The sequence below is a fragment of the Eumetopias jubatus genome, unplaced genomic scaffold (assembly GCF_037043125.1).
Source record: "Eumetopias jubatus isolate StellerSeaLion01/CBP00866 unplaced genomic scaffold, mEumJub1_p1.0 scaffold_3, whole genome shotgun sequence".
NCBI lineage: Eukaryota > Metazoa > Chordata > Mammalia > Carnivora > Otariidae > Eumetopias > Eumetopias jubatus.
The window spans coordinates 54,209,830-54,227,968 of record NW_028274809.1 but is presented as its reverse complement, the minus strand read 5'-3'; the positions used below and the strand labels follow the sequence as shown (position 1 = coordinate 54,227,968).

At 37.2% G+C, this 18,139-nt stretch overlaps 1 protein-coding gene across 2 annotated transcripts in view; it reads right to left on the bottom strand.

The window, feature by feature from the left end:
- CCDC141 (coiled-coil domain containing 141) overlaps positions 1 to 18,139 on the bottom strand; it is a 188,954-nt gene that overhangs the window by 105,320 nt on the left and 65,495 nt on the right. For both annotated transcript variants that reach the window (XM_028124937.2, XM_028124918.2), the window contains exon 6: positions 8,270 to 8,386. In XM_028124937.2, coding sequence (XP_027980738.2) covers positions 8,270 to 8,386 — 117 coding nt within the window. The remainder of the gene's footprint in view (positions 1 to 8,269; positions 8,387 to 18,139) is intronic.

Here is an 18,139-nt window from a genome sequence, read left to right as displayed (position 1 = left end):
TGCTTCCAAAAGAGGTCACATTCTGAGATTCTGGGTGTTAAGACTTCAATGCAAAAATGTTGGGAAGGATAATTCAAGCCATGACAGTAGCCAAGGAAAAGGTGGAATAACGTCTTAAGGGTTGAGCAGCAATGTTTTTGTTTTTGATTTTGTGAGACTAAAATGTAATTGAGGGACGGTGAGAAAGGGTGACTGAAAAATGAAGAGAGATTCAAGCGGATGAAATGGGAAAGGTGGGGCCTGGAATGGCAGGTGGAGGCTTAGATTTGAAAATGAGAGGAACTGGAGAAAAGGTGGAAAAGAGACACCAAAGGCAGGGAAGAAAAGAGTCAAGCAATTTCACCTCTCATGGCCACGTGACTCTGAGGTTAAGTAAAGCCTGGCTGGGAGTTTTAAAAGAGGATAAAAGGTTTGGACTGGTTATTATGGGGAATGATGCAGGGAATTAACAGATGATAAATAAAGAATTCATAAGGCTAACTGATAATAGATCATTTCCGTTTAAAATAGATCTAATCAGAAAAATTATGCAAGTGCTTCATCTTTTTTCTGAAGTAGAAACAGAGAAAATGGGTGACTGAGTTACTCACAAGTAGCCCTGGTGGCCCATAGGGAAGAGTATGAGGAAGGAAGCCAGGAAAAGGGGAAAGGAAAGGGGGTGCGGGGAGAGCAGGGTCAGTGATGCTTTGGAACCAAAGCGGCCACAGGACTGGGAAGCTGAAGTAAAGGCCTTTGGAGTGATGAACATCAAGGAGATCTATGGGCACAGTATTGGAAGTCTCCAAGAGAACGCTGAAGTAGCACAGAAAGGTTGCAGGGATTTAAGGCGTGAGTGCATTAAGCCCTAAGAAAATGCCTTCTCTGGTGTCCACTTCAAATAGACTCACTTTCACTGTTATGATTATGACAGCAGTATTACCTTGAGTTGTAATAATAGTAACTATGCAAATCCATGTTTTGTGGAAATTTTATTTAAGGGCTGATAAATGACAAAGGGGCTGAGGAAGAGAGGAGGAGGGTACCTGGTAGGGAGGAGGAGGGAGGAGGAGGGAGAAGGGAGGTGGAAGAAAATGTATAAAGAATTATTGTAAAAGTCATAAGTAAAAAAGAGAGAGAGAGAGGAAACTTCTCTAAGTGGTTAAACTTAATGGGCTGGTGAAGATTCTAAAAACAAAATGACAGCAGGTAGTTTTAAACCTAGTGATCATGTTCTTCATTTGCTTTCTTAACTCATCCCTTTCTTAGATGGGCATAAACATTTCTGGAGGACTTTCTAAATCAAATTTCCCCTGAAAATGAAAGCATATGGTTCACTAAGCTTTAAATTAATCCACATGTTGAGGCTACAGTAAGTTTACCAATGTGAAAATCCCATCACATTGTAGATTTTCCCAATGCTTGCAGACAAAGGCAGTACTATTTATACTTATTTCGCCTGTTAGTAATGAAATTGTTTCTAATTTATGTTCTGTGAAAAGTGACATCTGCTTTTAATTGGAAAGTTCATTAAAAAATCAGACAAGTAAAACAAATTATTCACTAAAATGAAGACAGAGGAATTGAAATGCACTAATGCAGGTGTCTTTACTGTTTGGAGACTCACTTAATTTCTGCCTTGAGACATTTCAGATCCAGACCCCACTTTATTTTTTAAATAACATAAAACATTATAAAAGAAACAAACTCTGCTTCATTTTATGCATTTTCCTTATAATCATCAGAGATGATATAAGCTGATTTACTGAAGCAATATGTTTTATAGTGGTTTTACCATTTTCTCACATACCTTCAATGAAAGAATTTGGGGATGTAATGAAAGGTCAAATAGCAGAATAGCCAGCTTTGTTACATAGGTTAATATGTGTCACAATGAGAAGAAAAATGATGTATGATATATTTACATGGTTTAATAACATGCAATCATTAAAAAGCATATTTAAAATATGCATTTAAATGGGGAAATGCTTATGATATAATGCTAATTGGAAAACACACTGCAAAACAATACATACACAATTTTGTATATAAAAACACACACATATAGTGTATTATACACACATACACAGTTCGAAGATACTCAATTTTATGTATGTTTTATTATTTCCTTCCCATTTCCATACACACCCACCCAGTATGAGTGATTTTAATTTTCTTTAGTTTTATGTATTTTCTCATTTTTCCAAAATGAAAATGTACTATGTAATCAGAAAAATAAAACAATAAACATATTTTTTATTTAAAAATTTTTTAAAATTTTATTTGAGAGAGAGAGTGCACACGTGTGAGAGTGCAAGCAGGGAGAGGGAGCAGAGGCAGACTCTGTGCCAGGGTGACCAAGGCAGGGCTCTATTTGGTGGGGGAGAGGGGGCATGGCACTCAGGAACAATCCTGCCACCCTGAGATCATGACCTGAGCTGAAACCAAGAGTCCAAAGCTCAACTGACAGAGCCACCCAGGTGTGTCCCTAAACATATTTTTAAAGAGCCACTTCCTTGTAGTCATTCTATTGATGAGAATTATGCTTTTAGAATAGTCAAATAAGCTTGCAAGAGATTCTGCTTTACTTCCTTATCTTATAGTTATACATATTTTGTAAATTTAAACTTGACTTTTCCTCTAAATAAAATTTATGTGGGACCTAAGCAGTGGTATTTTTTTAAGATCTCCAAATAATATTATTTAAAGGAACTTGAGGCCAAGATCACAAATCCAATTTATGAAATCACTCAGCAACAACTGGAAAATATTTTCAATGACTTGGAAAATCGGATTAGATGATGAATCATGGAAGATGGTTTTAATCTTAAAGCTGAGGAATGTGAATTCTACTATATTAAAACATTGAAGATGATGTTTCTATACACGACAGAATGCCAAAGATCATTTTTAATCAAGAACTTTATAAACAATATATAGTCATCTGGAAAATTAAGGAGACTATAGACATACATGAAATAGATGGGGAAAACCTCTAAGTTAGTGCCTCTTAAACTTTAGTGTCAGTTTAAATCCTGTGGGGAAATTTGTTAAAATGCAGGTTCTGACACAATAGGTTTGGTGGTTAGAGTCCGGGATTCTGTATTTTTAAGACTTCCAGATTCCACTGTTGCTCTCTGGGGGCCACACGTTGAAAAACATGGCTACAACTCTCTTTTAAGCCTTTAAGATGGCAATTATTATCCTTCATCTCAAAAGACATCACACTCTACCTAAAGTTTCATCAGAATTGCAATAGCTTTCTAAGTGACTGTTCTTTGTTATCACTCCCTCTCATTCTTATCATTCACAGTTTCCAACGTAATTTACAAAGATGCAAATCAGTTTAAGCCATTACTACACTTTGATAGTACCTCATTGCCTGTCATGTCTCTAACCCAAATGCTTACAGGGGCCAGGCACATAATGTGAATGAGGTGAAGCAAAGGTGGGAGGCGAGGTAGTAACGAGGAAGGGTAGGGACTGTGGAAAACTGGAGTACACGTGTCTTTTCTAAAGGAAATAGCTATTATGGGGCTCCAGACAAGTGTTGCTATGTCTATATGGAAAGGTGAGCCTGATATTGCCACATATTCCAGTTTTTTAGAAGGAGAAGAAAATCTGGATTGGATTTTGATAAAAACATTACCATTTTAAGATTGACAATAAATTTCCTTTAAAGATTTATTTATTTATTTATTTTAGAGAGAAAATGAGTTTGGGGAGGGACAGAAAGAGAGAGAAACTTTAGCAGACTCCTCACTGAGCTCAGGGCCCATGCAAAGCTTGATCTCATGACCCTGAGATCATGACTTAAGCCGAAACCAAGAGTTGACACTTAACCTAATGAGCCACCCAGGGACCCTGACAATAAATTAAAAAAAAAAAAAAAATCCTGATGCTCCAAACTACCTAGAATCTCTGGGCATGAGATCCAGACTTCAGTATTTTTTCAAAGCCCTCAGGAGATTCTAGTGTGCACCAACTACAAAGGGTCTGAAAGTGAACCAAAGTTTGAAGCAATATTAGTGAGAGGATTAAAGGTCCACTACAGTGGTATGAAAATTACTTTAAACTGAAAACATCTGAACCATCAGCAGTCACAGAAATATTACCTAAACTTAAACAGAGTCTCCTGAAAATACAGCTACCATTGACCTTCTTCCCAGGGAATCTCCTAATTGAAAGAAGACTGACCCTTACCAGCAGGAAGTACACATTCAGCTGCCATTAACTCTTCCCACTGGGAAGAAGACAGACTGCCCATTTCATTAGCATCAAAAAGCCCGGTAGAACCTTCCATACTCATTCATTGAGGCCTTAAGCCCCCCAACTCTTTTTTGTTAAAATGATATATATAATCCTCAACTTCTGGCTATTCCACAGTTTCCATTACTGGGACCTCCCATGCATGTATGAAAATAAACCTTGTCTTTACTCCTGTTAATCTGTTTGTTGTCCATTAATTTGTAGACACCCAATCACTGGACACAAATTGGAAGAGGAAAAGTTTTCCTCCCAACAGAAATACAAGTTCAATCCTGAAGGTAGTTCTTATATGGACATTATTTCTGATGCGTGGAAGAAGGAATGATTATGCCTCCTCAAAAGAGATAATAAGGAAGTGTTTGTTTACATATTATTTTAATACATCCTAAAACCAACTCAGCTCCAAAGTTTGAATCCAAGCCTTGGGGAATCAAATTAATACATGATAAAATCTAAGAGTATTTAAGGTCTTAACCAAATGGTGGTTTATAATCATCAATGTCTGCTATTTCTTTATCTGCTACATATGTAAAAGGAAAATATTTTTCATATTTAGTAAAGAAAGTATAATGATTTAACATAATTTATTCATGGTCAAAGGTTATAATAAAAATTCTTTTAGTTCATTATTTCAACACATTCTGAATAAGGCATCACATTTATTAAGAGATAGAAAGTTTTCCATATTTCTTATTTGAGTATATTCCAGTAAGAAATTATAGGGGCATTTTCAAAATTTATTTTAAAATCTTACTGCTTAAAAAAAAGCAATACAGAACAGCTCCCTGCTGCTCAGTTTAGCTGTGGGGAGCAGAAACACCTACTTTCCCTGTGTTACCAGATTATTTATATGTGTTTCACTAATGAACCCCCAGCTTGAGGCTTTATTTATACATAAAATCTCCTTTGAAAGACACATTCCCTCTTCCTCTCCTCATACTCACACCCAAACAAAACTCCAAAATGTAATATGCTGGTTCCTGTTTAAGGCCATATAAAAGTGGAATCCGTCTGTAAGAACAAGGAACAAGATGGTTGAAAAAGCACAGATGAAAACTATTTGAACATTTACACCATCCATGGAAAAAGAAAAGCAATATCTTTGAGTCACTACTAAAATGTGGGTGTTTTCATAGATATTTTCTAATTGAATTTTCATGCCTCCTCCTTATAGATGAGGAAGGTAAGGCTCAGAGAGGTCAAATGTTCCCAAAATTACATAGTGAGTGACAGTAAGGATTTGAACCTGTTTTTTTTTTTTTTTCCATGTGGATGCAACCTATTATAACATTATAATCTATTTTTAGAAAACTTGCTCATCTAGGTGGGAAGAGGTCAGTAAAGTAGCTAAGGAAACATCTAACCAGCAAAGGTTGGTAGGTCCTTCCAGAAATCCTAATACTGTAAACAGGACTGGCTTCATGGGCAAAGGACCCATGTCATCCGACAGGTCCCTGAGTTTAGAAGAGCTAATATATGAGAGGTAATCAAACTGACCTGTTTCTTAGTGAGCCCTCTCCAACTCTCACTAAATGAATGGGCTAGAACATACCCTAGGGAAATGGGTCTTGGAACAAAGCAGGATTGAGAGTCCAATCAGTGGGACTTGGAGGCAAGGGATCCCCTCCTTTATATGTGTCTGGGGTAGAGGGGAAAACCATGAATGGTTGAGCCCTAATCATAATGATAGAAGCTCTCTGCACTCAGGGGCACTCAGCTCCCCACCAGAAGGGGACAAGTTGGAGCACCAGCTATCACACCTCCCATGCCTTACCAGTCAAAATTTCTGCTCTCCCAAGGGAATACTAGCTCAGGGGAAAATAACATCTGATGAGCACAAGCAACACACTGAAATACGTGAATCAGAGGAAGTAGAATTAAGGCACTGGATAGATCAAACAGTTAATGTGTGAATAGAGCATACCTTAAGATATAAGGAAGAACATTAGATAAAATGAAGCTTTATTTCATTTTATCATACTGGTTCATAAAATGAACCCGGTAAAAACAATTATGAAGCAGAATCAGTATGAGGCACTAGGCATGAAAAATGGGGAATCGCTGAAGTGAAGCAACCTGGCAAGAGGGCTGAATAACAGAAGTGCAGTAGGGGAGTCAGTGAACTAGAAGTTCAGGCATTTCAGAAGGGATAAAGAAATAGGAGCCAGTTAAAATTATGAAGGATAGAAATAGAACATTAATATCTATTTAACGGAACTTGCCAAAGTCCTATTAGAACTGAGTTTAGATGTCAACGAATAATTTCTCCAGACCGTGAGATTTTTCTCAGGGCTATGAGAAACCATGATTAGTCCACAGTTACAGGGAATATAACTCCAAATGTAACTAAATTATGCAAGTAAACCATTTTTGTTTGTTTTAAAGAAGGCAACAATCCTGTCAATTCAGGTCATCTCTTGTGCTTAACATTTTGGGATTTTGATAGAATTTTCACTGATAAAACCTGAGTTTGACACCCGCAGAATCAACTGCTGTTTAACCCGAATGAAAAAAAAATTTAATTTCCTAAACAGATAAACCAAATGCTGAAAAATTTTAAAGAACTTTAAAAAAATCATCAGTTATAGCAATCTTCTGTGATTGCATCTTTTATCAATCTGGCAAACATTCAGATCAAACACATAAAATACCTATGTATACTGCAGTGTTCAGAGAAAAGTGATAAACAACCAAACAAAAGCCTCATGGTTCTTCTGCGATTTCAGTCCGGATAAATGCAGTATACTGCTTCCCCTGCCTGCTTGTCCCTCCATCCCCTGCCCCCTGCCACCAATCCCATCCTCCCAAACATGTAAATATTTATTTGTCTTCCTTATTTTCAACCCTCATCTGGTAGTGCTGGCCCATTGTTTTCCAGAGCCTCAAGACTTGGCTTTACCTACAACTATCAATCACTCAAGATATTAATAATAGAAAGTTCTCTTAAGTCTTGATACTGATTAAAGTTTTTACTGTTCCTATTCAATATAATACAAATGGACTTTTGTTTCCATAGAGATCAAAACGGAGCACTTGTAAAGAACTTTGGTAAGTATTTATGGACCCCACAGATACAAAGGAGTCAATTGCCAAATAAGAAGACACAGTGGGAGAGGAGCATCTCTATACAGCCCCTCTGCTCATCTTGCTTTCAGTACTTCATGATTCCATTCTGCACATTCCACATATCTACAAGTGGTTGACTGGCTCATAGCCATTTCTTTTTTGCAAAATGAAGAAATGTGAAGCAAGTTAAGGAAATAGGGAAATGTAAACGGGAACAGCAAGCAAACTATACCTGTAAATCATAAAAGTAATAGCATAATGAGATCTTAGTGTAGAACAAGAATATTTTTTAGAAAGCTAGCAGAATAGGGGCGCCTGGGTGGCTCAGCCTTCAGCTCAGGTCATGATCTCAGGGTCCTGGGATCAAGCCCCGCATTGGGCTCCCTGCTCCACGGGAAGCCTGCTTCTCCCTCTCCCATCCCCTCTGCTTGTATTCCCTCTCTTGCTGTGTCTCCTTCTCTCAAATAAATAAATAAAATCTTTAAAAAAAAAAAAGAAAGAAAGAAAGCTAGCAGAATATAGGCTTAAGAGCTTTGGGCCTTGGAGTTAGATAAGACCTGAATCAAATTCCAACTCTGCCCTGGACAAGATATATTACATTGGTCAAGTTACTTTGCATCTCCAAGCCTCTGTGTTTTGTTTGTTTTGATCTGTAAAATAATATGTACCCCTTAGGGGTTTTGTGATAATTTAGATAAGGCATTTCTTATACTTAATATAGTGTTTGATAGATAGTAACTACTCAAAAGGAGATAGTTATTATTATTGTAGAGGCTGTTTTGTTCCTTATTATTCTAGAAGCCCAGTCAGTAGGTAGTGGTATTAGCTAATACTATGAGAAACTTTTCTTTGTGAACAGTGAATTATTCAGAGGGTTTGGTACTTCTCTACATTACCTACAGAAGCATATTCAAAAGAAGACCATGCATTTTAAAATAATTTTTAATGTGTCTCTTACCTTCGCTTTTATTATCAATTCCTCATGCTTACATATTAGCTCCTCATTGTCTGAAAGTGATGAACCTAGACTTTGTTCCTGTAAATCTCTTATGGTTTTCTGAAACCAACAAGTAACCTAGGTAAGAAGCACAAAGAGAGACCAAATTTCAAATGATTAGAATAAGTAAATCAAAATTAAAAATATTTCCTTAACCTTTTAAAAACTTAAGCTATTTCAGTTTCTTTCTACATAAGCTCATCTCACATATTAAATTAATATGATCAGGTTTGTTTTTTCTTCATTTCAATCTCTATGTAAGAGAAAAAAATAGAGTAATCCCCCAAAAGCATGAAAATGATATATCAGTTCAATAGATTACATGGAATGAAGGAAATAATTCAAAATCTCCTAACAACAAAGAACCAGAATAGATTCCCACAATCTATAACTCATGCATTCTTTTAGAATATAAATCTTCCCTGGATAAGAATATGAATGTGAGTATGTAGTTACATAAATCTACATGAAGATATTAGCATATGTAGAATTATGTTTCTACTATAAAATGACAATGCAAAAATATTTCAGCAATGCAATTGCTGAAAATCTGTATTCAGAAAATAAATGGAGAAATTATTAATATTCTACTGATATTTTAAACAGCTAAGGGCGTGACTCACATTTATTTAGACTTGATTTACAATACATGATTTACACAGTGTTGAAACAACAAATAGCAAAGGACTTTAAAGAAGCTGTACATTTTTAAATGGTGACATAGGTAGACATGGGACCGATGACATGGAGCCCCTGGATACAGATTCCTTATCCCAGTTAAAGCAAAGAGAGTTTTACTCTCAAATCTTACACAGGGTTATCTCCATGATCACATCACAGCTACTGATCCTTAAGAGCCCACAACATGCTAGACAGTTTGCTACTTGCTTTTTGGGCATCATCTCTATTTCTCTCAACAACTCTCTAACAAGTGTGATATCTTCATTGTAGAGATGAGAAGAGGTGAAGCAGATTATCCAGGGCCATAAAGTAAGTGGCAGAGCCAGGTTTGTCTCCAAACCTACGTTATTCCAAAATACATGCTCTTTTCACTGTGTCGTGCTGCCATCTCAGGTAACCTAAGTCTTACAGCCCTGGCCATCAGGGGTTACTACTTCAAGCCTGAAGAATGAATCCTGACATCCCATTCAAAATGGTGGGCAATGCCCAAACGTTGTACTATGTTTTTTTTCCAGCCTAGGTTGTCTTGCCTACAACCACCTCAGGATTTCTCTGAACTCCTATAATATAGAGAAATGTGTGAAGCAGATTGTCAAAGACAAAGCTAGATTAGTCCTGAAGCTCCACATAATAAATGCACACCTCCCTTCCCCCCTGCCCCACATAATAAATGCACACCTCCGTCCCCCCCGCCCCACATAATAAATGCACACCTCCCTTCCCCGCCACACACACGAGTTAGGAGTTACCTAGAATAGGACATTCCATTACCATTACAGGGCTGATATCACAAAACTGATTATGAGATCAAATGGTCTATACCAATACTTAGCATTTTTCAGCATGGAATAAGCAGTACAATTGGGGTAAGAGAGTTTCTCCAGCTTTCTGCTAACTGGAAATCTTTGTTAACCAGCATTTTTGGCTACCATCAGTGCAATTAAAAAATAATGGTAACCCTGTAGCAATTTACATATGAAGTACACCTCATTTTTTTCCAGAATATTTAGTAACCTGTATACAATATACACATTAGTCAATCTCCGTATCTAAAGTATTGTATATGTATTTAAATTATTTGAAGATAATCTATCTTTCTGTTATCCCAATTAGAATTATGTGATATGTACAATATGCATATTAGATCCATAGAGAGTATTTTATCAAGAGCTATAAAATTTATTCACTAATTTATTTAATTTTTATAAAAATAGTTTCTCACGTAAGATGCAGTGAACCCATATAAAACCACAACTAGAGGAATGATTTAAAGGTTTCATCAAAGAAACATGGATCATGAATATAACTAAGTTTAAGAGAGCATTGACTAAGTACTGGGGGGGAGTTTTATTTATTCTTAGCTAACATGGGAGGAACTCGGAAATCTCAAGAATGCTTTAATAGGGAAAGTTAATATAGAATCTGAGTGAATAAAAACTGGGTACAAACAGGTGTTTGCTAATCTCTAAACCCTGAACCCTCAGATAATCCTATTCAGTTTTGTGAGTCAAAGACTTGTCATCTAGCACATGCCAGCAGTGATGAAAGCCGGAGAGGAGTGAGTTGCTTTGATTTTTAAAAGGTATCTACTGACCTCATCCCCTAGATTTGGCAAATACTATTCAATCTCCAAAGGATACTATTCCTGTATGGCAATACTATTCCCTATTAAGAGAATGTAGTTAAAGATCTATGTTGGTATTCTGTGTATTCTGATCACATACCTTCCTGATAAAGCATGCTGACTTTTTAGATCTATACACTTTTACTACCAAATGCACCCTGGGAGGAAACATAAAAACAAGTTGGCATAAAACTCAGAAGTAAGTAGTTCATTGTCAGGGTGTTACATCTCATCGTGAGGTATCACACACATGAGCAGCCTTTTAGATCAGATTACCGTGTGGTACTATAGCATACACACAGAGGCTCTCAGAGTCCTTCTGATGTAAAAGCATGACACCCTAAGTTACTAAGAGTATGTCAACCATAATATCCTGCCACCCAATAAATCAGTCATTGCATCTCACAAGTAGCTACTGCGGACAGCTGCATAGATATTCCAAGAGCACTTTTTATAAGTATTTAAATTATATCAGCTGCTGTCCAAAAGCCTGAGTGATAAAGTACAGTAAATGATGCATCAGGACATTCTGTAGAACATAGTCCTTGCAAAAGGATGAAAACATGAGCCAAGGGTTCAGGGGATGCAGAAAAGAAGGAAGAAAAAAACATTCAGAGTATGCCCTGGAAATCGATTCTGGGCAGTGATGGATTAAGGAGAAAATCTGGACATTTTTCCTTTCTCTTCTCAGTTCCTACCTTTCAGCTTGAACTAAGCAATGTTTTCGTGATCATCCCAGCAGTTTGACATGACATTCTAGGTACTCAGTGCCCAGTGGAGGTAGAACTAAGATAGAGAAGGAATGGAGATCTTTTTTTTGTGGGGAGAAGGGGAACACCTATCAGAGAGTAAAGGGAGATAGAAATAAAAAGGAAGTCAATAAAGATTCAAAGCAGGAGCAAAACCAAGAGCTGCCTTGGAAATGAAAGCTGCCAGGAAAACTCACTCAAACGCTGTCTGTAGACCCACGCTGTCCTGTATGGTAGCCGCTAACCACACATGGCTATTGAGTACTCGGATTGGGCCAAGTCTAAATTGAGATGTGCTCTAAGTATGAAATACACAGCAAATTTCACAGACTTTGTATAAAAAATAATACAAATACCTTGTTAAGAATATTAATATTGATTAAATATTGAAGTACTATTTTATGTATGTTACGTTAAACAAAATGTATTATCGCTCTTCACTTATGTGACTTTTTACCTTTTTTAAAAAGGTTTTTATTTATTTATTTATTTGAGAAAGAGAGAGGGAGTGAACAGGCATGAGCAGGGGGGAGAGGCAGAGGGAGAAGCAGACTCCCCGCTGAGCAAGGAGCCCAACACAGGGCTTGATCCCAGGACCCTGAGATCATGATCTGAGCCAAAGGCAGATGCTTAACTGACTGAGCCACCCAGGTGCCCCAACTTTTTACTTTTTTAATGTGGCTACTAGAAAATTTAAAATCATATATGTGACTTGAATTATATCTTTATTGAACAGTTCTGCCACTCAAGGATATTCAGACTATCCATATTGGTTAAATATAGATCTAAGGACTGAGTTTTAATTAAGGGCAATTTAAAATAGCAGAGTCAAGAGAATGGTGAAATGGGATTGCAGTTGATAAGCATTTATGGACCACTGAGGTGAGGATAAGGAAGTAGAACTAATGATACTTCCGAAGAAGTTTATTGGTTCAGTAAAGGAGAGATCTGGTAACAGCTTTAAGGAATCAGAGGCAGCAACGGGGTCTCTCCACACTTTTTTCTTTATTTATTAGATGAGACTTAAGCATTTTTTGCAGGCACAGCGACTGAAGATACATGAAGAAGAGTGGATGCAGGAACATACCAGGAGGAGGAGAAAGGTCAGAAGACAGCACTAACCAGGCAAGGAAGGGCTCGTTTTTGCTTATTGGACAACCCATCCCCACCTCCACACCCTGCTGAGAGAGAAGAATGAAGGAAGTAAGAGAAATGAACCCCCTCTCCTTTGGCAGAAGGGGGTCAGGGACTACTCTAGGCAGGTTACAACTTACCTCATGCAATCTTTACATCCCCCCTCTGTGGAGAGATTTTCTTTTTCAGCAGATGAGGAAACATACCCAGCATGTGTGTTATGAGTTTAGCAACTTGCTTAAGGTCACACAACCAATAAGGGGGAAGTCCCACAGACAGAAATGTCATGGTCAGAATTTACGCTTTCTTGTTTAATGTTTTCCTTCTCCTCACCTCCATATGCAGAACCAGAGGATTCCAGAGGAGAGAAATGGTTTGTATCAATCTATTTTACGAACATTCTTAAGATAGAAACCAAAACGCAACACCACAGTTAAGAGATTTTAACACAGAAATAGGTTCTGGGTACTACCAGGGGGTTCAGTGGAAATATCGCCTTCGAGAGCACAGACGTGGGTCAGGCCCTTTAGGAGCACGGCCCGAGAGGAAGAGGACGGCTATGGGCAGAGGTGACAGCAAGCGCAAACCGTGAATTCCAAAGACAGGACTAATACATGGGAGTCCCAGTGATAGAAAACGCACTCCGACAGTCAAGAAGAAAAAACTCATATGGCAAGAAGGTGAACTTCTGCTGCAGCCCAGAGCGATGCATCAGACTGCCAAAAACTACCAGTCTCTTTTTTTGCAATTTGTTCAACAATCTGAGATCAGATCTTATTTTTTGAACTTTGTTTCAAAGTATGCAGGAGGAGGTGAGCCAGCAATAAGCACTTCAAACCACCTTAACAGCAATGCTTAAGGGAAGATGAAAATCTTTTCAAATTACTTCCATTTTCTTTTCCATGTGCATAACAATTCTTGACAAATAGCCAGTTACTAAATAGAGACAAAAACTGATAAGGGGGAGGAAAAAGCATTAGTTACTTATCTTTCTTAACCCAAGACTTTTTGATAGTCTCACTTCCAAGTATCAAAAATGCACACATATACAAAAGTGCTTTCAATCATAGTGGATGGCCACAGGTGACACTTCTAATATCTACTTTGTTTTTGAAGGCATGTTAGTATTATAGCAACTATTTTATTTCCCATAATGTTTTTTTTTTCTTTTTTACAGTAGGGAAATTATTTCATATTAGGCCATGCAGTCAAATGTGCTCTGTATTTAATTAGGCAATAACAAAACTTCAAATATCCATTTGCTCCAATGGGTGATCATGTATATTAGGGAAAGAGATACTAAAAGCTGTGTCATTAATGTTTATAACTCAGGACTTGGGAGCAGGGAGGAAAGAAGAATTACTGTCAAAAACATGGACTGGGTTTCTTTTTAGATGCATTCTGGGATTAATTATTGGCTTATGAATATTTGGACTTCATTTCTTTAATTCTAGGAGGATAATGTCCACAACGTTTCTTTTGTGGAATTTGGAAACTCTCCATGAATTATGGAAGTCAACTGGAAGGTATTAGCATCTCTTCAACAAATTATGAAATCTCAGTATTCTCTGTTGATGGGTAGTAGGAAAGCTAAAATATGTTGTTTGTCATGAAGCAATTTTTTTACTTTATAAACAGCTTCACAGATAATTTATTTCCCTGTCTAGAATCACAATTTTATGTATTTAATTATTCTGATTTGTGTTGGCATATCATTTTTCTTCTCACATCTATATAGCAAGAAAAATGGCACTAAACACTTCCTCCCTTCCCTAGACCAGCCTCAACTCTTGTTTATGTTTATGTAGGTTCTTTACTTTCAACTACTTAATGGAAGAAAGCTGTTTAGTCCAGTAGCTAAAATCAGTATAGTGGATGTTTCCAGTCCTAAATTTTATTTCTAGCATTGCCTCTGACTCATTGGGGCAAATCGCCCCAGCAGTAGAAGAAAGTCTTTATTTCAAGAAAGGAAACAGAGACTAGCCCAGTGTCCCAGCAATGTGCATTTCTGCCAAAAATATCTAAGGCACGGTTTTCCCAGTATAACCTAGGGTTCCACTATAAGTGATCTGGAGCTAATTATATTCACTAGTGTGTGTGTGTGTGTGTGTGTGTGTGTGTGTGTGAGAGAGAGAGAGAGAGAGAGAGAGAGAGAGAAAGAGAAAGAGACAGAGAGACAGAGAACAGACATTACAGAGCTACTTTAGGAGTGGGACCAAAGTTTGACATTTTCACATTACCATCCCGGTTCCTAAGCCATGCAGTCAAATAGATTTCACACTGAAGCTGTGGCCTAGATTCTTGCTTGTTGGAAAAAATGAGAGTCAGAACCTATCATATTGACAGGATAAATAACTGCTAAATTTTAAGGGATGTTGTCATTCTTTCAAAGTATGCTATTTACTTTGTTTGCTTATAAATATTCCTAAAAAACATTAAAATTAATCATACTCTTTGCTCGTCTTTGGGGGACCATGAGAATGAAGTCCCACTTCCTGGCCATTTTGGGGTAGTAATAGTGTTGAGGAGGAAAGAAAAGCCAACAATCTTCAGCACCAGGGGCAGGGAGGAAACAGAGCTACGGGTAGTGGGAGGAGATCCACAGGCAGTCTGGGGCTTAGCAGATAGCTCAGGTAGCGGCAGCTAACTGTGCCACAGGATGGGAGGGTTTGAGGATCAGGGATCAATGCAGAGCCCTTCCCAGGGAGCACCCATATCAAACAGCTTTGTCATCAGTCCTATTACTGCCGAGTGTCATTTGGTCACAGTGTGTGTCCCCCAATCCTCTCACAACTGATTAGGAGGCTTAAATCATTGTGTCTAATTAAAATGTTGGTGAGCCAATTGAACAGTATGTAGAAATGACAGACTAAGTTTCATGATTACATAATCAACCATAAGAAGTATAAATGAGCTAAACAAAAATAGCTAAAGGGTGAAAAAAGTTAAAGAGAAAAAAGTTAATTTTAAACTTTATCTTACAAATAAAGTTGACTTTCTGAAAATACTGGGCTGACTACCAAGCCATGAAATGGCATTTATTTCCCCTCTACACCATACGTTTTAGAAAGCTAAGATTACCTAGTGATTTAGAAACCTGGTATGGGATCTGGCCAACATGTAGGATTTTATGTGCCAGTGATTATCCAGTAAAGTTCAGAAAGTGCCGACCAGTGTATATAGTGATATGGTGAACATCTGAATATTTATTGAGCACTTACCATATGTAAGCTGTGCTCTAAGCATTTTTACATATATAACATCGTTTATTTTTATTGAAAATCTATAAAAATCTATAGATACTATTACTATTATCATATTACAGAAAAGGAAACTGAAGCATAGAAGTAACTAGTATGTGTAAAAGCTAGAATTGATATCCACACTATTTGCACCAGAGTCCCTCTGTCAGGACCTTTGACATGCAGTGTCTTTGCCCTGCACTAAGACATCAGTGTCTTAGCATGAACGCATGCTAATCACTTTGCAATAATGGTTAGCATGCATTCTATTTAGGAGGGGGTTCTATTGTTTTCAAAACCGTATGATTCTCCAAACTGGGTTCTAGAGGGGAGGGGGGTGGGAGGATGGGTTAGCCTCGTTCTGCATGGAGCACTGGGTATTATACGCAATGAATCATGGACCACTACATCAAAAACTAATGATGTAACGTATAGTGATTAACATAACATAATAATAAAAATAATAATAATAAAAAGCATGGGAGTTAAAAAAAAAACATGATTCTCCTGTACTTTCAGATATTTTCCATCTACTGCTGGCATGTCTTAGAGTAAATTTTAGAGATAGCTTATGTGTTAAAACTCTGCAATAAATTTTAATCTACGAGTGCCTGACAAGTTATGTATGTCTGTTACTGGGCTAAGTTACTGGATACCAGTATCTCCAAGATAATTCAACATTTATTTTAGTTTTAAGCCAGTCAATGTTAGAAAGCTGTGTTCAGAGGGATTTTTTTTTAAAGATGTATTTATTTATTTTTGAGAGAGAGAGCAAGCGGGGGTGGGGGGCAGAGGGAGAGAGAAACTCAAACAGACTCCATGCTGAGTGTGGAGCCAGACGCGGGGCTCAATCGCAGGACCCTGAGATCACTACCTGAGCCGAAACCAAAAGTCAGAAGCCTAACCGATTGCACCACCCAGGTCCCCCAGAGAAATAAAAAAAAAAAAAAAACTTACCACTAAACTAGGCACTTTTATGTTATCTCATATTAATTTAAGCTGGTCAATCATTCAAGCTCTAAGTCCTATTTAGAAGATAGCATCATATAAAGGAGAATATACTTGCACATATGTGTATGTGTATGTGTGCGCACACTCACACACACACGGTTTTATAGCTGCCCACCAGGTACAAGACTGGTGTCCTGAGGCTGTGCTTATATGTGCCATCTTTGATGTAATTTTAATTGCCTATTGACAAGGAGTATGATTACATACGGTTACATAATTATGATATGCATGATACTCAAATTATAAAACCTTCTAAATGTGAATTCTATTACCCTTTAACCCCCCTGCAAAGATTTGTATCTTATAAGTATGTGTGATCTGGGTGGTAAAAAGAAATTATCTGCCTATGTCTTACTTAATTCTCTTAGATGTCCTTGACACTGTCTTGTACAAAGAGACCATGAATAACTTAGTTTTAATTTATTTGTTTGTCTCACTTATGCCTGATTGGAGCAATTGAGAAAAATTACATTCATAAATCTTCTTGCCAAGATAATTAATTATGCACGAAATATTCCAAGCTGCTTCTGATTTTCATTAATGAAGCAGATTATGTGCAAAATAAAATGCTGCTGGAGTTGGGAAGAAAGGTCAGCCAGCCACTCATCTTTAAGTGTAAAGCAAGTGCACATTTTTACATCTGAAAAACAATGATAAAGAGAGAACATGCTATGATTATGTTTATCAGACTATCACATCCCAATTAAGATAGAAAAGCATATGGTTTTCATTTGTTTTTTTCCCTGTGATGGAAATAAATCCTACGTCACCATCATTCTGGTCAGTTAATTTCTTTTCCAAAGGAAAATTAGCTGAACTATACAGTTCAAAGCATTAGGCCATAAGCACTTAGAAACAGAGAAGCACTAAATGCATCTTTTAAATGGCCCTTATGAGAGAAGATGTGTCAGATATTCAGACATCTACATTATTATTCATCAGTAATCTTTGCTCTAATTTTCTACTTAATTTTCCTTTTTCTTAAGTGGTTATAATGATTGACAAAGCTGGTAATTTATCATCGTAAAACTTGACAGCTCTTATGTTCCTCTAAAATAAGTACAGAATTGACAAAAAAGTCTTTGCCTTCCACTGAAACATGTGGCTCTGTATCAACTCATGGTTCCACAATGTTCTAGGCTTATCAGGTAGATCATCCAGGAACACAATAGACATAGAGCCCAAATTACTCTCTAACAGAGTCACATCTGACTTGGTGTTGCTGCTGCTGCCACCGTTTACCACTGCATCAACAAAACTTTAAAATAGAATATTCCAAAAATATTAAAAACTTAGGTAAGATAATTATGCTTGTATCTACCTGGATTTTAAAATATTTCCTTCTTAATACAATTATCAACACACTAAGCATGAGTTATTGTTTATAATA